Here is a 19,304-nt window from a genome sequence, read left to right on the forward strand (position 1 = left end):
TCTAGTTCCCTACAACAGACACGATCAAGAGGTGAACCAAAAAAAACAACAAAAAAACAACCCTCTACACATAGCACACTAAACATACAAGCTCTATGGAGAGCTGTTGAAGCAGAGCAGATCCATAATTTTTTTTTTTACGTGAACCTTAGTCAGTTAGTGTATAAAAAGTCTGTTCAATGGGTGCTGTCTTTTTACAGTAGATGTCAAATTCACTTTACGTTTCATGGCATTAGCAAACAATATCTTGTATACTATAATAAACATTTAATTTCAACTATAATTGTTTCCAAAAAAAACAACAACAGCATTTTCATGTTTTACCCACCAGAGCCGTGTTGCTGTTGGTTTTGTAAGCAGTGTATGAGAGTCAACACGTAACGCATTGCAAAATTAGCTCCTTGAATTGATTACATTATGTACACACTGCTAAAAAAAAAAAAAAATGGATGGCACATATGTTCTTTAGATAGATTACACATGGCCATGGCTATCGCTACGTCAATCAATGCAATTTCATCAGAGTAGTGCTGGGTGCCACGATTTTTTTTTTTTTTTAAATTGAGGAATTGCAGTTTTGAATAGAAATATTGCCAAACGTTAGAATTAGACACTTTGACAATATATGTCAATGATAACAGTAAAGAGAAAAGAACGATCCAACAGCATTTCATTTTTGAAAATTAATTCCCCTCTTAGGTAACTCTTGTGAGAGAGGATTTTTTAATTTGAGGGGTGGAGGAGAGCATTTTTCAGACATTTTTCAAAAATATATATTTATCTCACCTAAACGTCTGATCATGCACTGCATTTCTGTTTTGACATTCGTGCAATTGTTGCACAATAGCTTACACACAGCACAAGCCTGATTTCATGAGCTCTATGTGAGATGGGCCTTTTACACCTGGTTCACACACACATACTCCCGTTTGCAGTGCATATGCAGTCCATGTGCGGTATTGTAAGCAGTGCAGAAGCAGCACTGTGTGAGAGAGAGTGAGTGAACCTGCATGGCATTATGTGTACGCGCTGAATGGTTTAAACACTGGAAAGAATTAAAAAGAAATGCAATTTATAAACTTGTGACGATGTGACACTGCCTCGATTGTGCAAGTCACAATTCCTGTGTCAACTGTGCAGCTCGCTTATAGTGCAGACGTGATGTGATTTGAAGCCATTTGCACATTTTGAGAGAGAGAGAGAGAGAGCGCAGTGATTCTCTCACGCTGTTTGTGAAATTATGTCTCACAGAAACTTTTCAAATTACTTTATAAGTTAATGAAGAAATATGAATTTCACAGCATAATAATTATTTCACCACCCGTGCCGGATGCTGCATGTCTTGTCAATCCTCTCACAGCAGGGGCGTCATCAGCTTGAGATAGGTTTTTTTGAAATCGGCCTTTTAGAGACCGCCGATCAAACACCCCAACACGATTATCGGCTGATAGTGATCAGTAGCCGATCAATCGGAGCACCCCTACTTTTGTGTTGACAAAGATACGCTGCGGGCAGTGGAATAGGAAAAAATGCAAGAAGACGGGAGTGAACTTCTTTTAACTTGAGTGCCGCATTTTTAGACTGACGTTTCATGCATGAGATGCTGCAAGAGTGCAACAGTCAAACGAGTCCATGTTTACATAGAAAAACAATAGAAAAGCGGCGCAATCGAATAAAGAACCTGAAAAGAAACAATACCGTATGTCTGATATTTCATGTTTGCCTCATGGTGACAGGCTGAAAGCTGCTGTTGTTTTTAATAATAGTTAATAATAGTCTACTTGTGTTATACCTTAAGCCATTTTGAATTTGAATTACCTTGACTTTTGAGACTTAAAGCATTTTGCTCCTATTATTTCTGAACATATGTATACGACAAGTTTGTACAAGATGTAGTTATAGTTAATACATCTTTTATGCTAAGATATTTAACAAGTGATTTGTTTAACATTTACATTATGTTGACATCTTCATGTGTGGTGCACTTGGAATAGAATTTTCTTTAACTAGAGGGTTAATAAAAAAAAAAAAAGTTACTTGAATCATGTTGTAGTTACATTTTCAAGTTGACTAGTTAAAAAAATAAATAAATAAAAATCCAGATTTACATTGTTTGCCAAATCGCCCAGCCCTACATCAGAGACTCACACATGGAACTGTAATTTAGTGAATTTATTACCATATTTAAATGCAGTCATCACTCCTGAAATGCTGGTTCTCTTTGCAATATTAAAGAAAAAATTATTTAAACTGTGAAAGGGTTATATAAAAAGTAAGCTGACTTTAGCATGCATGCTCAAAGAAGCTACACTGCATAATGAATCTCTTATTTACACTTTGTTGGTTATAATGAGGATTCATTAAAGTTAAACTTTTACTCACATATAACCATTCATCAACGTACATACATAAAGCACATCAAATAATGTAAACAGAAGCTCAAACGTGTTTTATACATGGTTTGTGAGTTTTGCTTTACCATAAACTCTAAGTATGTGCATTAATCTACGCCTATGTGAATAAAAGCCTAAATTAAATCTGGTCACGAAATAAAGTCATTGTTTATCTTCAGAAGACTTTTCAGTTTTAGGTGAACTATTTCTTTAACTTCCCGAAGTATGAAGGTTAAGCACCTCTTTTCAACTGACCATTTGAGGAAAAACGCATACAAAATAACAACGTTTACATTTTTAAGAGTTTCAGGCCCTACTGTGTTCCCCATTTATGGAAAGTCTCTAATATTAAGCCAATATTTTGACATAACTGTATGAAAAACTTCTTCAATCTTCATGTTTATTTTATATCAAAGCAATGGTACTTTTGGCATACCAAATGTGTGCTATCATTGTCGTTCAACTTGAACAACAGTATATATTAAAAATAAAACCATTTTTAGAGTGTTTTGATCATTTAAAGTCCACACAAGGGCAACCAGAAGCATGTCACTTTTTCAAAGGATCCCGTGGTTCTCAGAGCACTAAGAACTACAGACCTAAAGCTTCTCACGCATACAACTTTCAACATATACAAGTCAAATCAACAAACCTCGCATTGAATGTGGTTGTATCTAAACACATAACATGCAAAACAAGTTTACTATAAATACATCAAAATACAGTCCAATTTGAAAACACTGGATGAAACCCAAATAATTGTGGGACTTGAAAACTACTGTTCTCCCCAAGCACAATGCAGAATGGGTAAAATAATAGGCATCACATTTCCAGGCTAAGGTTTCTGGATGGAGACGGATACTGCTGCTGCCTGCTAGCCTGGCGCCCAGCGCTCTGATCAATGACCTACATCATTGAAAATGCAAGCTATTGTGCTGTGCTTGAGACAGGTTTAATCCAGGTCAACAACCCCCTCCTCTATGATGTGTCTCTCAAAAGATTCACATTACATGTGATATCTTGCCCAGCGACACAACAACTGAAGGCTAGCCAACTTCCTTAATGCCATTTAGCCTTTAACACCAGAGTGAAATGCTGGATAACCGGTGAATATCAGCTTCCAAGTGTTGAATGATAAAGTACACTGCAAAAAAATAAAAATTAGAAAATATTTTTGCTGCTTCCAACTTAAAAGCAGCACAACTGCTGAACATTTAGTTTCTACTTAATTCGTTGAAACTACCTGAATTATTTTTCTTTCACTAACTGAAACTGGACAATGGATGTTTAGTTCTCAGCATAGGGCTGGACCAGGAGAATGAATGTTGAAATTAACTGATATTTTATGCATGTGTGTCAGTGTTTAATGTTCAGTTATGTTTGACATTTAAAAGAGTTTATGGTATGTTGAAGTTTTTCTTTTAACACTGCTGAAGTGTGCAGGTTATGGTTAGGTTGTGGGTGGCTACATGCATTAATTTAAAAGTATGTTGCTCCACTCAAGCAAAACAAGCAATAAGCTAAAGTCAGTGCAGTGAACTTTTTACTTGTTCATTGCAAACATTTGCTATGCAAGCTGTTTTAATCGCACAATAACAATCAAGAGTTCATGTTACTCACTTTTTAATTGGTTGTGCAATGTATTGACAAAAGTTAGATAGACTTTACCTTAATTAATTTATGTCACGGCTGTTAAATTTAGGTAGCCTCTGCACAACATATGGGATGAAAGCTACCCAAACAAATTAAGCACAAATTGTTACCTCAGTTTTATTGAGTAGATTCTGTAAGTTTGATTTTACATCATATGCTTTAAAATATGCCGTTATAAAATCCTACGGAAATTCATGTGTAACCTTTAAGACGATGTAGAACAAACCCACAAACAGGACATTATTTGTTCAAGCATTTCTTTACTGTTTTTCCAAAACAGACATGGGAATAACCAGTGCTAAAGGGGGTTTTCATGACCCATTAACTACATAATCATGAGCGCAAGAGTACATTCAACTTTTTCTTTTAGTTATGTTCGCAAAATAATCAGTACTTATTACTGTTGGATTAGAGAAAAATGGTTTAATTTGTTTTATTTACAGTAAAACTGACATTTGTTGTGCAAGTGTTTTTTTGGGTGGGGTGTGCAAGTCGTCTGCTGTGGTATATTGTATATTTCCAAAAAATAAAAATAAAAAATAATAATAAAATTAATAATTTTACATGACGTTCACATAATATAATTTATTCTGGCCAGCCAATCAAGATGCAAAGTGGGTTTATATGCTGATCAAAAGTCTTGCTACACATGACTGATTAAGGGTCAGTGCTGACCCCTATGGAAGTGTTAAGTGAAATGTTAATGTTGCATTACCAATTACTGCTAAAAGCAAATACCAGTCACTACTTGCTGATGTGTGAAAAGGAAATGCAAACGATCTACCATAATATCTAGAGAGCAGGCCAGACAAAGGCTGTCACCTGATTTTGGAAACAACAACATCCAGTGTTATAACCTTTAAAATGAAATGATGGCAAACTTCTATACACCTGTGTACACATCTTTCGTCATATAGGAGAAAACTTAGTAGCAGAAAGCTTCACCTCCACAGTGAGAAATTTAGAGAAAAGCTGTAATAATTGCAACTCCAAGTGCTTATCTAAAATAGATGTTTTATTTTATCAGCAAAGAATAATGAGCTCTAGGCTATCTGATATTATTTTACATGTACACATGCCTAGGGCATATGCAGTGTATTGTGTAACCAGGGCAAGTGAATGCAAATGATCACATACTCTTTGCTGCAGAGTACGTTCAAAACTATCAAGGGGTATGATCTCTTTTTCCTTGACATATACATGTGTTTTAATCAAATAATAACAAATAAGAAGCTAATGTCGTTCACATTGAGAAAGATCTGCATAATACATCAAATCAAGGCCTCTGGAGATTCTTGTTTTGCTAGCAGGGTCATACTAAATGGATTTTACGTGTACTTTATCATCAGGGGTAACAAGGTAAACAAGTGATGGGATTTGGGGTAATGAGTAACCTGAAGGTAAATAAACAGCCGTTAAGCAGTGCTGAGATGCACGGAGGGTCAGGACGCTCCCAAAAGGATTGTGCTCATGGCATTTACAGAGCTCTGCACTACTCTGCTAAAACACACGACCCAAAAATACAAAATTCAAAGTATCAAAAAACAAAAAACAAAACAAAACAAAACAAAAAAACACTTTCCTTATTCCCTATACACAAATAAATCACTGATGTAAAAAAAGAATGAAATAAACTGCAGTTGAAACGTTTATGATTGGTAAGATTTTTTTTAACCTTTGCATCTTATTTACACCTAAATTTAGCATATTAGTACATAAAGTGTACAAAATCAGTACCAAAATGGTACATTTTTGTAACTTTTGAAAGGGTACCGTCTCAGTGACAGCTTTTGTACCTTTTTTTAAAAAGTGTAATAGCAGATTTGGTGCTCTGGAAACATAGATGTGATTTATATATTTATATATATATATATATATATATTTATATATATATATATACACACATATATATATATATACATATATATATATATATATATATATATATATATATATATATATATGTGTGTGTGTGTGTGTGTGTGTGTGTGTGTGTGTGTTTATGTACGTGTATATATATACACAGTACATATCTCTGTGAAAAGTGTTTTCTTGGTTCAGTACTTATTATTTTTATAATAAACTTCAGAACGATTATTTTAGAAAAATGCTAAATAAAAGCATTTTATTTGGCTCAGACTTTTGGAAAATCCACTATATGATTTGGATATCAATAATCAAATTTAGTTCAACATGTTCAATTATTCCTGTATATGGAACAAGTTAAAACTGCCTGACTATCAATTTGAAATTTCCTTCCCCCAAGAACTCATGGCCAGAGTCACGGCACACTGGTGAACAGCAGGAGAAAGCACGAGAGAGTGTACGAGAAAGAGTGAGAGAGTGCCAGAAAGAGAGAGCAAAAGGGAAGCAGAGAGGGGAAAAAAGCTTACAGTGCAAGTAGTTCCAGCACAGAAAGGAGGAGCCTAAAACCCGGGCCGGACTGACTGGCTGAAACACGGCACACCCCCCTCATAACAGCACTGCTGTCTCCCCACAGACACCTTAACTGTTTCCTCACCTTGTGCTTATGCCTAGACATTTCAGACTTCTTGACTTATTGAAGTAAAGTTTACAGCAATAAAAAAAAAAAAAAAACAGTCCCTGAGGAGTTTGGAGTCTCCACAGAGGGAAGCAGAAGCCCACAAAACGCTATCATAGGTTTTAAAAAAAAATTTAAATTCACAACCTTTCGGGAAAAAAAAAAAACAATTCCTTATACTCACAGTATAACAGTCAACATCCTGGTAAACATACAGGAAGTTATGTCAGCAACAGGCTCAATCAAACTAACTCACAATCAGGCCCACACATAATCTGTGACCAGAGAAACTGAATCCCCCAGAACTCAAACACACACTAGTTACAAGTTCTACCCATCACCAACCCTTGTATTTTAGTGCATTAAACATTTCTGCCTAATTACGTGCAGAAGAAACAGAAGTCGTTTACAGATTTTGTCTAAACTGGTTTAGAGATTAAGTGTTGTTTTTAAATGATAGACAAGAACAAATCTGTTGCATCACATACACTCAGTTTATAAAAAAAGCCAATCAACTTTTAGCTGTCAGCAACATCCAAAAAGTTGACAGGACCACTGCACTATACTGTATTTAAATTTTTTTTTTTAACAAAAAATATTGACTAAGTAATATAACGTGAAAAACATGATGATTTATTTCTAAATAAATGACATTATTTCTAACAGCAAAGCAACAATATTTTTCGTTTTCAATCAAGAAAAATGCCTGACAAGGAAGAGACTTTTAATAGGAAGACAGCTCAGTATGTTGAAGCCCAATACCATTGAAATGTAATAATTCTTGTCACCAATTTCAATATTACAAAAAAACTAATACTAGCCTAATTAACATAAGTTTAAAAAAAACAGTCTTCACTGTAACAATTAAATATGCATTTATTGTTATTAACGTTACAAATGTGATTCAGTAAAGAGTAGTGAGTGATTTTCTTTGCTTGCCTGTCTTTAGTTTTTTTGATTAAGGGAACAGGTAGCAACAGGTATACTGGGTTGCAGTCTCTTTAAGACCTAATTCATATATTTACTATATTGACATACACCCGATTTTCACCCAAAATGTTTGTGTTAAGACATAACCAACTTTTACAAGGATACTCGCAAAGACATACATTTTGGCACAAACATTGTGTATTTGATCATTCAAGTGCAATAAGCCACCAAAAAGACCTAAATTCTGCACTTGCACGATGTCAGACCAGCGGCTTTATCTGTGAATGTTTTAGGTATGTGCTCACAGAAAGTCTTTCAGACAGTGTGTGCATACGGAATTAAGGAATTCTTCTTTTTATCTGATACATACCAAAACACGTCAAATACAAGCTTTCAGAATAGCCTCGCGTTTGACCTACCTAGCAGCTTACTCTTGCAAAGAGCCGCTTACTTAAACATGTCAGTGAACAGACTGTGGGAAGTCAGACAAGCTCTTAGTGGTAACCCAATGATTCACAGAGTGATTTTCACAATCAAACATGGAGATGCATTAGAATCCAAATGCAACAGTTCAGCTCAACCATACACACCATATATACCATATAACCATATGGTACACATATCTAGCTCTCCGTTTACTTTCTCAGGAATCAAGCAACAAAGTACAATGTTCAGTGTTTCCCCTGCCATTATATTAGGGGCCACCTAATTATATTAGGGTGTCCGTCTTTTTTTACACATACAAAAAGGAAAGGAAACCAAAAGCATGGCTTGAAAATAAGGGCTGCCTGGTGGCCATGAAAGTTTATCATTTGCATGTGTTTTTAAGCCTTGCTAATTTAAAAGTTCAAAAGATTTAAAACCATTCATGACACAAAAGAAAACTACCAACTGGGCCAGTAGAAAAAAATCCTTAGCATTGAGCCTTGAAAACACTTTGGTTACCAACATTTTTCAATTCTTCCAAGAAATTTTGGTTTTGGAATGATATGAGGTTGAGTAAATTAAGACAATTTTCATTTTTGGCTGAACTACACCTTTAAAGGGATAGTTCACTCAAAAATGAAAATTCTGTCATTAACTACTCACCCTCATGTTGTTCCAAACCCGTAAGACCTTCGTTCATCATCTGAACACAAATTAAGAAATTTTTGAAGAAATCTGAAAGCTTTCTAACACTGCATAAACAGCAACGCAACTGACATGTTAAGGCCCAGAAAGGCACAGGGCATCTGGGTAATACGTCAAAACGCCGGCCTGCATCAGCAGCACCAAACACAAGCATTGTGGTACTCTCATAAACACGCTTGAACATGTCAGTTGCGTTGCTGTTTATGCAGGGTCAGAAAGCTCTCTGATTTCATCAAAAATCTCTTAATTTGTGTTGTGTCTTACGAGTTTGGAATGACATGAAGGTAAGTAATTAATGACAGAATTTTCATTTTGGGGTGCACTATCCCTTTAAGCTGGGACATGTAGTATTTCAAAACAAATCACACACATTACCTTTATACATACCCATTTGTCAGAGAGGAAAAGTGTTTTGGGGAAACCAGTCCTCTTGCTATGTTGCAAAAAACATACACTTCCCCTTTAAACAAAACACTTTCTTTTCATTCAGTTCAGGCAACTTTAAAACTGAGATCTCAATGCGTTTCGTGCTTTGAGACACAACATTCATGGTGTGAACATGGCGTGTAGGTCCACAGAGGGCTGTACCTGCAGTATCAGGTACCTCACTAATCTGCCCTATATCTGCACTGTTTATTTGACAGCCAACACTTGATCTCATAGTGGAGGCCCCGTATTCCCATCACAGGCTTGATACTCAAACACCCTGACTAAACTACTCTTAAAGAAATGAAATCTCTAGGCTAAATATTGTAAGATTGCTTTTCATTATAGTCAACCGAGAGTATTTAGAACTTATGTCATAATTAGTGGAATGTAATAAACACAGAATTTGCCTTGTTCAGCAATATGCTGTGAGAACCTGTACTTCATGAGTGGCTATTTAAGAATGAATCACTTTGATGATAGCCATCTCCACGGTGCCAGCATGACCATGTACTGTACAACCTCTATAGAAAACACTCAACAAAGCAAAGGAAAGATTTTTAAACCCAATTTAAATATAAATAAATTAACTCTTCCTGTTCGTTTCTCCCACAAAGCTATTGTATGGCTTCAGAAGACTTTGGCTCATATGGACCACTTTTATGACGTGGTGTTTTTGTATGCTTTTGGTAGTTTGAAAGACTGTTCCTATTCAATGGAACAGCATGGACAATGACCTTCAAATTTTCTCCTTTTGTGCTGCATAAAAGCAAGTAACAACTTTTTTGGAGAAACATTTGTAGCAATGATTTTTTTTTTTGGTGAACTACTGGGTTATTTAAAATAAAAAAAGTGTGTGCAAAGGGGGGTAAAGTGGCAGACAGATTATAGCTGTGCATCCATAAACTGATGATGTGCAACATCATGCATATATCCAGTAGATGGCTGGGTTGACTATAATGAAAGCGATCTAGATTTGTTGAGTCGTGCCACTCACGTCCAGTGTACACAGTATCATTCGAAATACAGCCAGTCCAAAATGATCCCTTTTGTACGCCCCATGCTGTATGAGAGCAGATTTATTTTGGAGCCAAAATCAACTTGGCAAAAAGAAAATGTCGTCCTTCTAGAGCAGCATCTCCTTGTATGCCTCACAGAGCTCTTCCACACTAATGCACATCGACACACTTGAAAGCCTCTTCCAGGTGCAGCAGAATACTTTACCAGAATACAGTCCTCTCAACACACACACACATACACACACTGGGAGGGCAGCACAATTAATCAAAATTGATCAAATCACAAAGTCTACAATTTCACAGTGAAGCATGCCACTGTGTTTTTGCATGTGAGCAGCTTGCCGGTGTTTGCAACATCTCAGAACAAAAGGCTCTGTTTGCAGTAAATATGCAGACATGGAGCTTGTGTGGAGTAGCATTGGCTCTGAGTCTGGGTCACTTATAACATGCATTTGGGAACACAACATGTGACAACCATCTTATCATACTCATAATGAGCAGCTCCCTGTGGTTTCACGCCAAAATAAAAGTTTGATGGCTTAACGTTTGAAAATGATGAAAAATTTGTACTTTAATTTTACAAAGTAATATAAAAAAACCAAACCATTAATGTGTAATGTAGAATAAAATAAAGTAAAATAATAATAATGTAGATGATGATGATGATGGCGACGATGATGATTATTATTATTATTATTATTACCATACTGACAATCACAACATTTTGGCCAAATCATGCAGCCTTACAAACAAACACAAACCTGGATTAAAAAAATAAAAATAAAATAATAATAATAATAATGTAATCACATTTCAAATTACAAATCAGAGAGATTGTGTTTTTTTCTTCCCACAAACCATACAGCCTTGCATATTGGGTTAACCAACACGCTCCCTGAACCTTAATGTACATCTGACCCTAATCACATGATTTATCCAGAAAGTTTCTTAATAGAAAGTGATTAAATAATTCACCGTGCTTGATGAATAGTTTAAATGGGCATAGGGGAGTTCTGAAGATAAGCTGGAAAACTGGCTAATACTTTAATACCAAAAAAGAGGGGGAGGGGGCGGCAGGGGGCAGGAAAGATAATCAGGTCATCGTAATCACATGACAGTATTAACTAGCCTCATAAATCACCATAAATATCATGATCGTTCCTGGACTTAAGCCTTATTGATTTAATCTGATTTCTGGGCAAATGATGTGTTCCTGTGGCTCAGTGGTAGAGCATTGCGTTAGCAGCGCAAAAGGTCGTGGGTTCAATTCCCAGGGAACACACATACCGATTAAAAATGCATAAATGTAAATGTAAATGATAACCTTCAGTTCTGCCAATCTGTGGCATATCACGAAGTACTAAATAACATATGACTCATAAACCTGAAACTGTCCATGCAAGTGTCAGTGGTTTCATTCATTAAGCCCTTTAATATAATCAACCAGTAATTTGTCAAAGTTTATCCTTCTTTAAACAACACAAAGTAAAATGCAAAGCAGACACAATATCAGCTCTCAAGGTGTGTCATCACATGCAAACACCTTCACACGGGAACAGGAGATTCACTTACTTTCTTTTGAACTTGGGTGTGAGAGAGGAAGCATCCTTGCGTGGCCGGCCCCGTGGGCGTCTATCTGAGGGGGCCGGGCTCCCTGAGGGCGTGGCCCCAGCACTGCTCAGGGGAGGAGATGGTCCTTGCTCAGAGGGCTCCAGACTCTTATCCTCTGATGACATTCTGTATAAAGAGACAAACATATTCATAAATTACATGTGTTTGTATGACACTGGTCTGACAGAAACACTTACAAACTTTAAAAGATTTGCACAAACCTAAAATCTTTCAACTTTTGTCATGGCAATAAATTACTTTAAAAAAAATGTAGAAAATTAAATTTAAAAAAAAAGTAAATCTGGTTACTTAGAAAACATTGGTGAAGCAAAGTTTACATTCAGCAACCTAGAGAAATAATATCATTATTGAATAACCAGACATTCATCCATAAAGTAGGCCTGATACATAAGCGATTTAGACATTTTGTTTTAACTAACAGACATATTTTATGAATAATTTAAGTAAGAATTCTCTATCAAAATTACAAGCTTCACTTGTCTGATGTGACACATGCCCATGACACATTAAACAATATACATGATATACAATATACAAGTTTTATACATGAGAACCAAACCAACACACAGCATCAGGGGTAATAAGTCACACTGGGCTACCACATCAAGCAAAACATACAGGCCTGAAATTATATAGCAAAACGAAACAGTTCGCTTTTGTTTTGTTTTTTTGGTCATTTTATCAACACAATTTATTGAATTCCACCAGCAGAACAGACAAACAGAACTGGGCTTGTGCAAATAAACAAATATTTCAATAACAGTTGGCCCTCATTAATATTCAAGGGACATGTAAGTGCAGCCAAGAACCTGTATTGCAGGTACAGTACCCTAATCAGTACCCACTATATAGACAATGATGTAACTTAGCGATGACCATAATTTCTGATGATATGCCACAAAATAATTGACAATTAAAAGCCATTACTAATTTCTAATGTACTCTTTGTGCAGACTACATAAAAAAAACAAAAAAAAAAAAAAACAACATGCACAGGGAAATATGTCTTGCCTAATTCAAGAAGAAATTGTTTTTAAAAAAAAAAAAAAAAAATCAGTCCAATTGATTTGCAAATCAGTGCAGAGGTGTGAAAAATGCTGCAATCAATCAATCAGTAGGGAAGATTACTGAACTCGTGAGTCATCATTAAAAAATACAGCCTAATTGCGCAGCATCTGCGCATATCTAGCTTACATATCTAGCTAGTTTAATTTGCATTGAAGGAATAACGAAAAACTACTGAAGCCTTGGTCTCTACACCGGACGAGAGCGACACGACACGACAAAATACAATAGAACCCATTATGATCAGTGTTGCTGTCTACACTGATGTCTCGTTCTATTTATGATGTACTGACACAAAGTGATTTGCAATGCCCTCTTTGTCACTTCCAGTGTGGACAGCCTCAAGCTGTTGGTTTATTTCGTTTTTTTGGCTACTAGAACTTATGAATGGCCGGTAACTTAAGAATTTAGTGGCCAAATTGGCTGGTGAGTGAAAAAGTTAAATTTAAACCTTGGTCAAAGGCAAAAACACTAATTATGCTCGTGGTTGCTGTGGTGGCATTCACAGGTGGCTTTCTCTGGTTCTGAATGCGGTGACCGGGCACAACACATGCACTGAAGTTTTGTTCTGAATACACATAAAGCACATGTAAATGAATATGTGAATATGTGAATCAGACAACCTGTCCTCCAACCAATATAGGAGGATAGGTCGTTTGTCCAAATCCCTGAAATACAACCCATCAGAGCGTATACTACAATTGCGCCCCTATCGGCAACAGGACATTTTCATATTAATGTTTTGTACTCTTTTATCTGCGTTATAGTTCGGGTTTCAGGTAGCTCGGTTGGTAGAGCATTGCGTTATACGACGATATGTAATTACGTGATAATGCGATCATGGGTTCGATCCCAGAGAACGCACGCGCTCATAAAATGTGCACTAAAAATCATGATTTTGCATGATTTCTGTAAGGTAGGTTTAGGTGTGGTCATTCGTACGAATTAACGACCTAGTAAAATATGTACGAATTACTGCGAGATCGGTGTAAAAACTCCACACATTGCATTTAAATAAACACTCATTTTGACTGGTAATGACAGTCATACGTCATTTCATTTTTACGCGCGCTAGAGGGCGCTTAACTTTAAAACGTAAATATAGGTCGTAATAAGGCGCTTGCACAAACGACCTATAGGGTCGTTTTTTGTTGGAGAACACGCTCGAATCAGATTGTAAAGAGTAGGGTTTATATAAAATGGAAATCAGAATCTGAAATCAGATTGGATTCATTCCAAAAATTATAACAATTAAACATAGCTAGCATTACTCCTCAACAGCAAAACAACTAAACTGCTACAATGAGTGCTTTCAAACAAGTTCCCAGAACACTCCACCATCTCCAACTGGTTGTCACAGGTTGACTCAACGTCGCCATGTCCGGCTGCTCAGAAGGTTCAAACAGCTGCAAGTTATAGAGCTCTATAGACCAGTGGTAGTCTATAGACTTAAAAAATGGGTCGCCAGGATGATTTAAGGAAACGTATGTAACCAAGTTCAAGACTGAGGAAAGAAGCAACTAAATAACAAACAACAAAACTAAAGTAACCGGTAGCTGCCTCAGGTCAGAATCAAATGTGTATTTGTATTTGCTCTCCGTTTATGCAGCGTTGTACATTGTAGCAAATCAGAGACATATCTGTTGATTTCTATAACGCAATGGCCAATCAGAGGAGTTTTAGTGAGTCAGAATCCACTCACCACTCAGAACGCGAGTGTTCTTGTTCAGTCCAGAGTTCTGGAAGCTCGCGATGCGAATCCTCTGATTATAATGAACACAGTGCAGAAGTGATGTAAATAAGAGATTAATCGTGCAATGTTGACAGATTCATTGATTATAGCGGAATTAGAGATCGCGATAAACTGAAATGAGTGACAGCTTTTTAAGGAAGCGCACTTTGCGCACTGTATATAGCCTATTCAGAATTTGAATAAAAGTTTTGTTTTTCATGCTACTAAGAGGACCAATGTAGCGTACTTGAATCAAACTTTCGTAAGTGACATCCGCAGGGCTCGCAAAAATCGCTAGTCTGACGTCCCGGGACTATTGTGTTTTCCAGTCGGGCTACCAAAATGTATCACCGCCTGGCCGACGGGCTACCTTAAATACAGATCTCCCGCGGGTCTTTAAAAACTCTTAAAGTGAGTTGTATCACACTTGAAGTTTTAAATACGTTAAATAAGAAATGTCTTAATTATAATTTCTAGAGGTCTTACAGTCGGGGACGGAAAAACAAGAGTCGCGATACGGCAGGATTAAACTTCAAAAGGCAATGATGTCATTGAATAAATATGAGCGCTGCAGGTTTCAAGTCAAAACGCGGCGCGGATGTATTTATGTGAATGTATCTGAAGGGAACCGACTGTCCTCAGAAACGTGTCGTTGGCAATTTCATTTCATTTTATCTATAATTCCTGATAAAGCAGCATTTATGAGCGAAGAGCTGCGTAGTGTACAGCGTTTCCAGGGAAACCGCAATATTTCAGTGCTCCTAAAGCGCCACCTCGTGGCAGAGAATGAATTTGCATTTCCAATAAGCCTTTCTTGCCGTTTATGGTCAGATCAATGCAAATATCAACTTTTTACGCAGCAAACACAGAGTTGTAAATGAGAAAGAAGTTAATGTGCCTTCTAAAAATGTAAACAATTAAGACATTAAATTAACATAATACCTGACCATAATACCTTAAATTAACATGAAACCCTGTATCTGAACTGTAAATCATGTAATTTTATGGCTCAATACTGTATGTTACCATAGACATTGTCCAACCCTGCTCATTCCGTGTTCATTTTACTTGTGCAGCTCTTAAAATGGGTCATGAATTGCCTTAAATTTATTTTTAAAAATTCTGCGCAGTCCCTGTAAATAGTGAAATAAGATTCCTTCCTTCATATTTGTTTATATTTGTGTATTGAAAATATTTTTGATTGACATTTAAACTCCTATCTGATTTTCTACATTTAAAAAAAAAAAAAAAAAAAAAAGTTTTACATTTTTTAATTTGGGCTAGTTAAATTAATTTCCGGGCTACCAAAATCTGAAGAGTACCTGCCCGAAGGGCTACCAGGGATTTTGAAATTTTGCGAGCCCTGATCCGCATATTCTCTCGAAATTGCAATGACATTGTGATAATCATAACTATGGACTGGACAAAATATGATATGTCAGAATAGATGTGCATGAAGGCAAGCACCCTCACTAATTTCAGAAGCACCGACAGTGATTTGATTTTGGAACAGAGCATCCTTCCGGATCTCTACGGGGGGGACTCGAGATCGGTCTGTAGCGCAATTGTCTTTCCTTCCTCCCTTCTAATATATTTATTTATTTTATATATATATATATATATATATACACATACACACACAGTGAGGAAAATAAGCATTTGAACACCCTGCTATTTTGCAAGTTCTCCCACTTAGAAATCATGGAGGGGTCTGAAATTGTCATCGTAGGTGCATATCCACTGTGAGAGACATAATCTAAAAAAAAAAATCCAGAAATCACAATGTATGATTTTTTTGAACTATTTATTTGTATGATACAGCTGCAAATAAGTATTTGAACACCTGTCTATCAGCTAGAATTCTGACCCTCAAAGACCTGTTAGTCTGCCTTTAAAATGTCCACCTCCACTCCATTTATTATCCTAAATTAGATGCACCTGTTTGAGGTCGTTAGCTGCATAAAGACACCTGTCCACCCCATACAATCAGTAAGAATCCAACTACTAACATGGCCAAGACCAAAGAGCTGTTTAAAGACACTAGAGACAAAATTGTACACCTCCACAAGGCTGGAAAGGGCTACGGGGAAATTGCCAACAAACACGGCTGATCAGAGCCTGACGAACGTGCTGTGAACCTATGTTTATTTGAAAGTGCCTGAGTGCACGAACTTTATTTTGTGGACACTGAATAAATTTCCCAAGCCTCAGTCACGCTGACTCCGACTTCTTCCTTCCTTCCTTTCTTCGAACTTTGTTACACTGGTGCCGAAACCCGGGAAGGAAGAAGCCCAGCCACCGCCGTCATGCAGTACCCGCCAAGTTCGCCGTTTGCGGAGGTCATTCAATCGCTCGTGGGCCTCCACCAAGAACACCATCAGGCGCTGCTGGAGATGCGGGACGATCAGGAACGCCGTTTCCGCTCTCTGCTACAGGCCCAGCAGGAGGACCGTGAGCTGTTCCGGAGCTGGATGGACCAGGAGGGACGGGCAGGTGGGCCGTCCTCAAGAAGCCCCACTCATCTGCCCCTAAATAAAATGGGGCCACAGGACGACCCCGAGGCTTTCCTCGATCTGTTCGAGAAGTCGGCCGAGGCATGCGGATGGCCACAGGACCAATGGCCGGTGCGACTCATACCTCTGCTGTCGGGGGAGGCCCAGGTGGCAGCCCAACAATTGCCCGTCCAAAACCTCCTGGTCTTCACCGACCTTAAGCGAGCCATACTCCAGCGGGTCGGCCTAAGCCCAGAACAACATCACCAGCGGTTTCGGTCGCTGGAGCTGGGCGATAGTGGCCGGCCCTTCGTGCTCGCTCAACAGCTCCGGGACGCCTGCCGCAGACGGCGACGTCGAGCAGATCCTCGACCGAGTGGTGCTGGAGCAGTTCATCGGCCGTCTCCCGAGGAAGACGGCAGAGTGGGTCCAGTGCCACCACCTGACGTCGCTAGACCTGGCCATCCAGTTGGCGGAGGACCAGATGGTGGCGTGCCCAGGAGTCGGCGAATCCCTGCCAGCTGTTTCTCTCTCTCTCTCTTCCCTCGTCCTGTCCCGCTTCCCAGGTCCTGTCCGGGCATTCCTCCTCGGGTCCCACCCCGGGGAAGGGGTGGGCCGTCTCCAGAAGCTGTCACTGGCGCGAGAGCGTTGCCCAGGGGGGCGGGGCTATCCAGCACGGGGACCACAACAGTGCCTTTTTCTCCGCTCTCTCCACGTCAGTCCCTTGACCCACTTCCTGCCACTAGGACGGCGGGGAGGCCTGGGCCGGCCTGTTGGCGGTGCGGGGATCCGGGGCACTTCATGGACCGGTGCCCAGTGATGGAGGTGAGGGCACTGATCCGGGTCCCGGACAGCCTACAGGCTGCCCCCGATCAAGCTGGCCTGTACCAAATACCTGTGAGTATTAAGGGGGGTACTTACCTCGCTTTGGTGGATTCCGGTTGTAACCAGACCTCGATCCACCAAAGCCTGGTTCAACTCGAGGCATTGGATAAAAGCCGCATGGTTCCGGTTCGGTGCGTGCACGGGGATGTGGTGAAATACCCTCTAATGTCCGCACTCATTCAATTTCGGGGACAAAAGCATAGGGTGGAGGTGGCAGTTAACCCGCACCTCCGACATCCGCTGATTTTGGGGACAAATTGGCCAGCTTTTAGTAAATTATTGGGGTGTTTAGGTGCGGATGTCTCTTGTGGAGAGAGAAAGCTGGAGAATGGAGTGGACGCGCAGGTGGGAGTGGCTGAGCCGGGACTGCGGGATACTGAGCCGGGGGAACGGAGTGCGAATGAGAGGCTAATCCTCCCTGAACGCGATGATTTTCCCCTGGAACAGTCCCAAGATGAGTCCCTAAAATGGGCGTTTGAACGAGTCCAGACCATCGACGGTCAGCCTCTCCAACCTGCTTGTCCACTCTCCTATCCCTATTTTGCTATTTTAAAGGATCGGTTGTACCGAGTGACACAAGACACTCAGTCAAAGCAGGTTACAACCCAGTTGTTAGTGCCTAAAAGCCGCCGGGAAATGCTATTCCAGACGGCTCACTGTAATCCATGGTGGGACATTTAGGGCAGGCAGCGACACTAAATCGTCTCATGGCCCGTTTTTTTTGGCCGGACATTCACGAGAATGTGCACAGGTGGTGCGCGGCTTGTCGTGAATGTCAGTTGGTGAATCCACCGGCCTCCCCAAAAGCGCCATTGCGCCCTCTTCCTCTTATGCAGGTCCCCTTCGAAAGAATTGGTATGGACCTCATCGGGCCATAAGAACGATCGGCACGCGGGCATCGCTTTGCATTAGTTCTGGTGGACTATGCAACCCGATACCCTGAAGCGGTGGCGCTTCGCAACATTTCAGCGAAAAGTGTAGCGAACGCGAGTTCGAGTGGGAATCCCGAAAGAGTTTCTCACTGATCAAGGCACGGCGTTTATGTCATCTTGTACTTGACCCACTTACTCGCCGCTCGTTCTCCAGCCTCTCTCTCCCGCTGCAGACTCTGCTAACCACGCCCCCCTCGCCACAATCGCAAATTTAAAATACTAGGATTTACCAGTAAATGTGTTGAAAAAGAAATGCATGACAAACTAGTTTAAGGAAACAGAACCTTTCACACTTCCGCCAGGTATGAGACATAATCCTTATTATTCTTTTGTTTTTATTCAGCCATTATCAGCCTTATACTGGCAATAAAACCAAGCCACATCGCTCCAATCCCAGTATACATTTACCCAACTGTTATCAAAAGTATTTCTAAATAAATACAACAAAACTTCTTGCGACCTTACGTGAAGT

General features: G+C 39.1%; 1 protein-coding gene across 8 annotated transcripts in view; it reads right to left on the reverse strand.

Moving 5' to 3' along the window:
* The window catches only part of kmt2ca (lysine (K)-specific methyltransferase 2Ca), a 149,911-nt gene that overhangs the window by 115,106 nt on the left and 15,501 nt on the right, over positions 1 to 19,304 (reverse strand). For all 8 annotated transcript variants that reach the window (XM_058765623.1, XM_058765622.1, XM_058765621.1 and 5 more), the window contains exon 2: positions 11,667 to 11,831. In XM_058765623.1, the coding sequence (XP_058621606.1) occupies positions 11,667 to 11,830 (164 nt within the window). In that variant the 5' untranslated portion in view covers position 11,831. The remainder of the gene's footprint in view (positions 1 to 11,666; positions 11,832 to 19,304) is intronic.

Source organism: Onychostoma macrolepis, chromosome 24, assembly GCF_012432095.1.
Source record: "Onychostoma macrolepis isolate SWU-2019 chromosome 24, ASM1243209v1, whole genome shotgun sequence".
NCBI classification, from domain to species: Eukaryota; Metazoa; Chordata; class Actinopteri; order Cypriniformes; family Cyprinidae; genus Onychostoma; species Onychostoma macrolepis.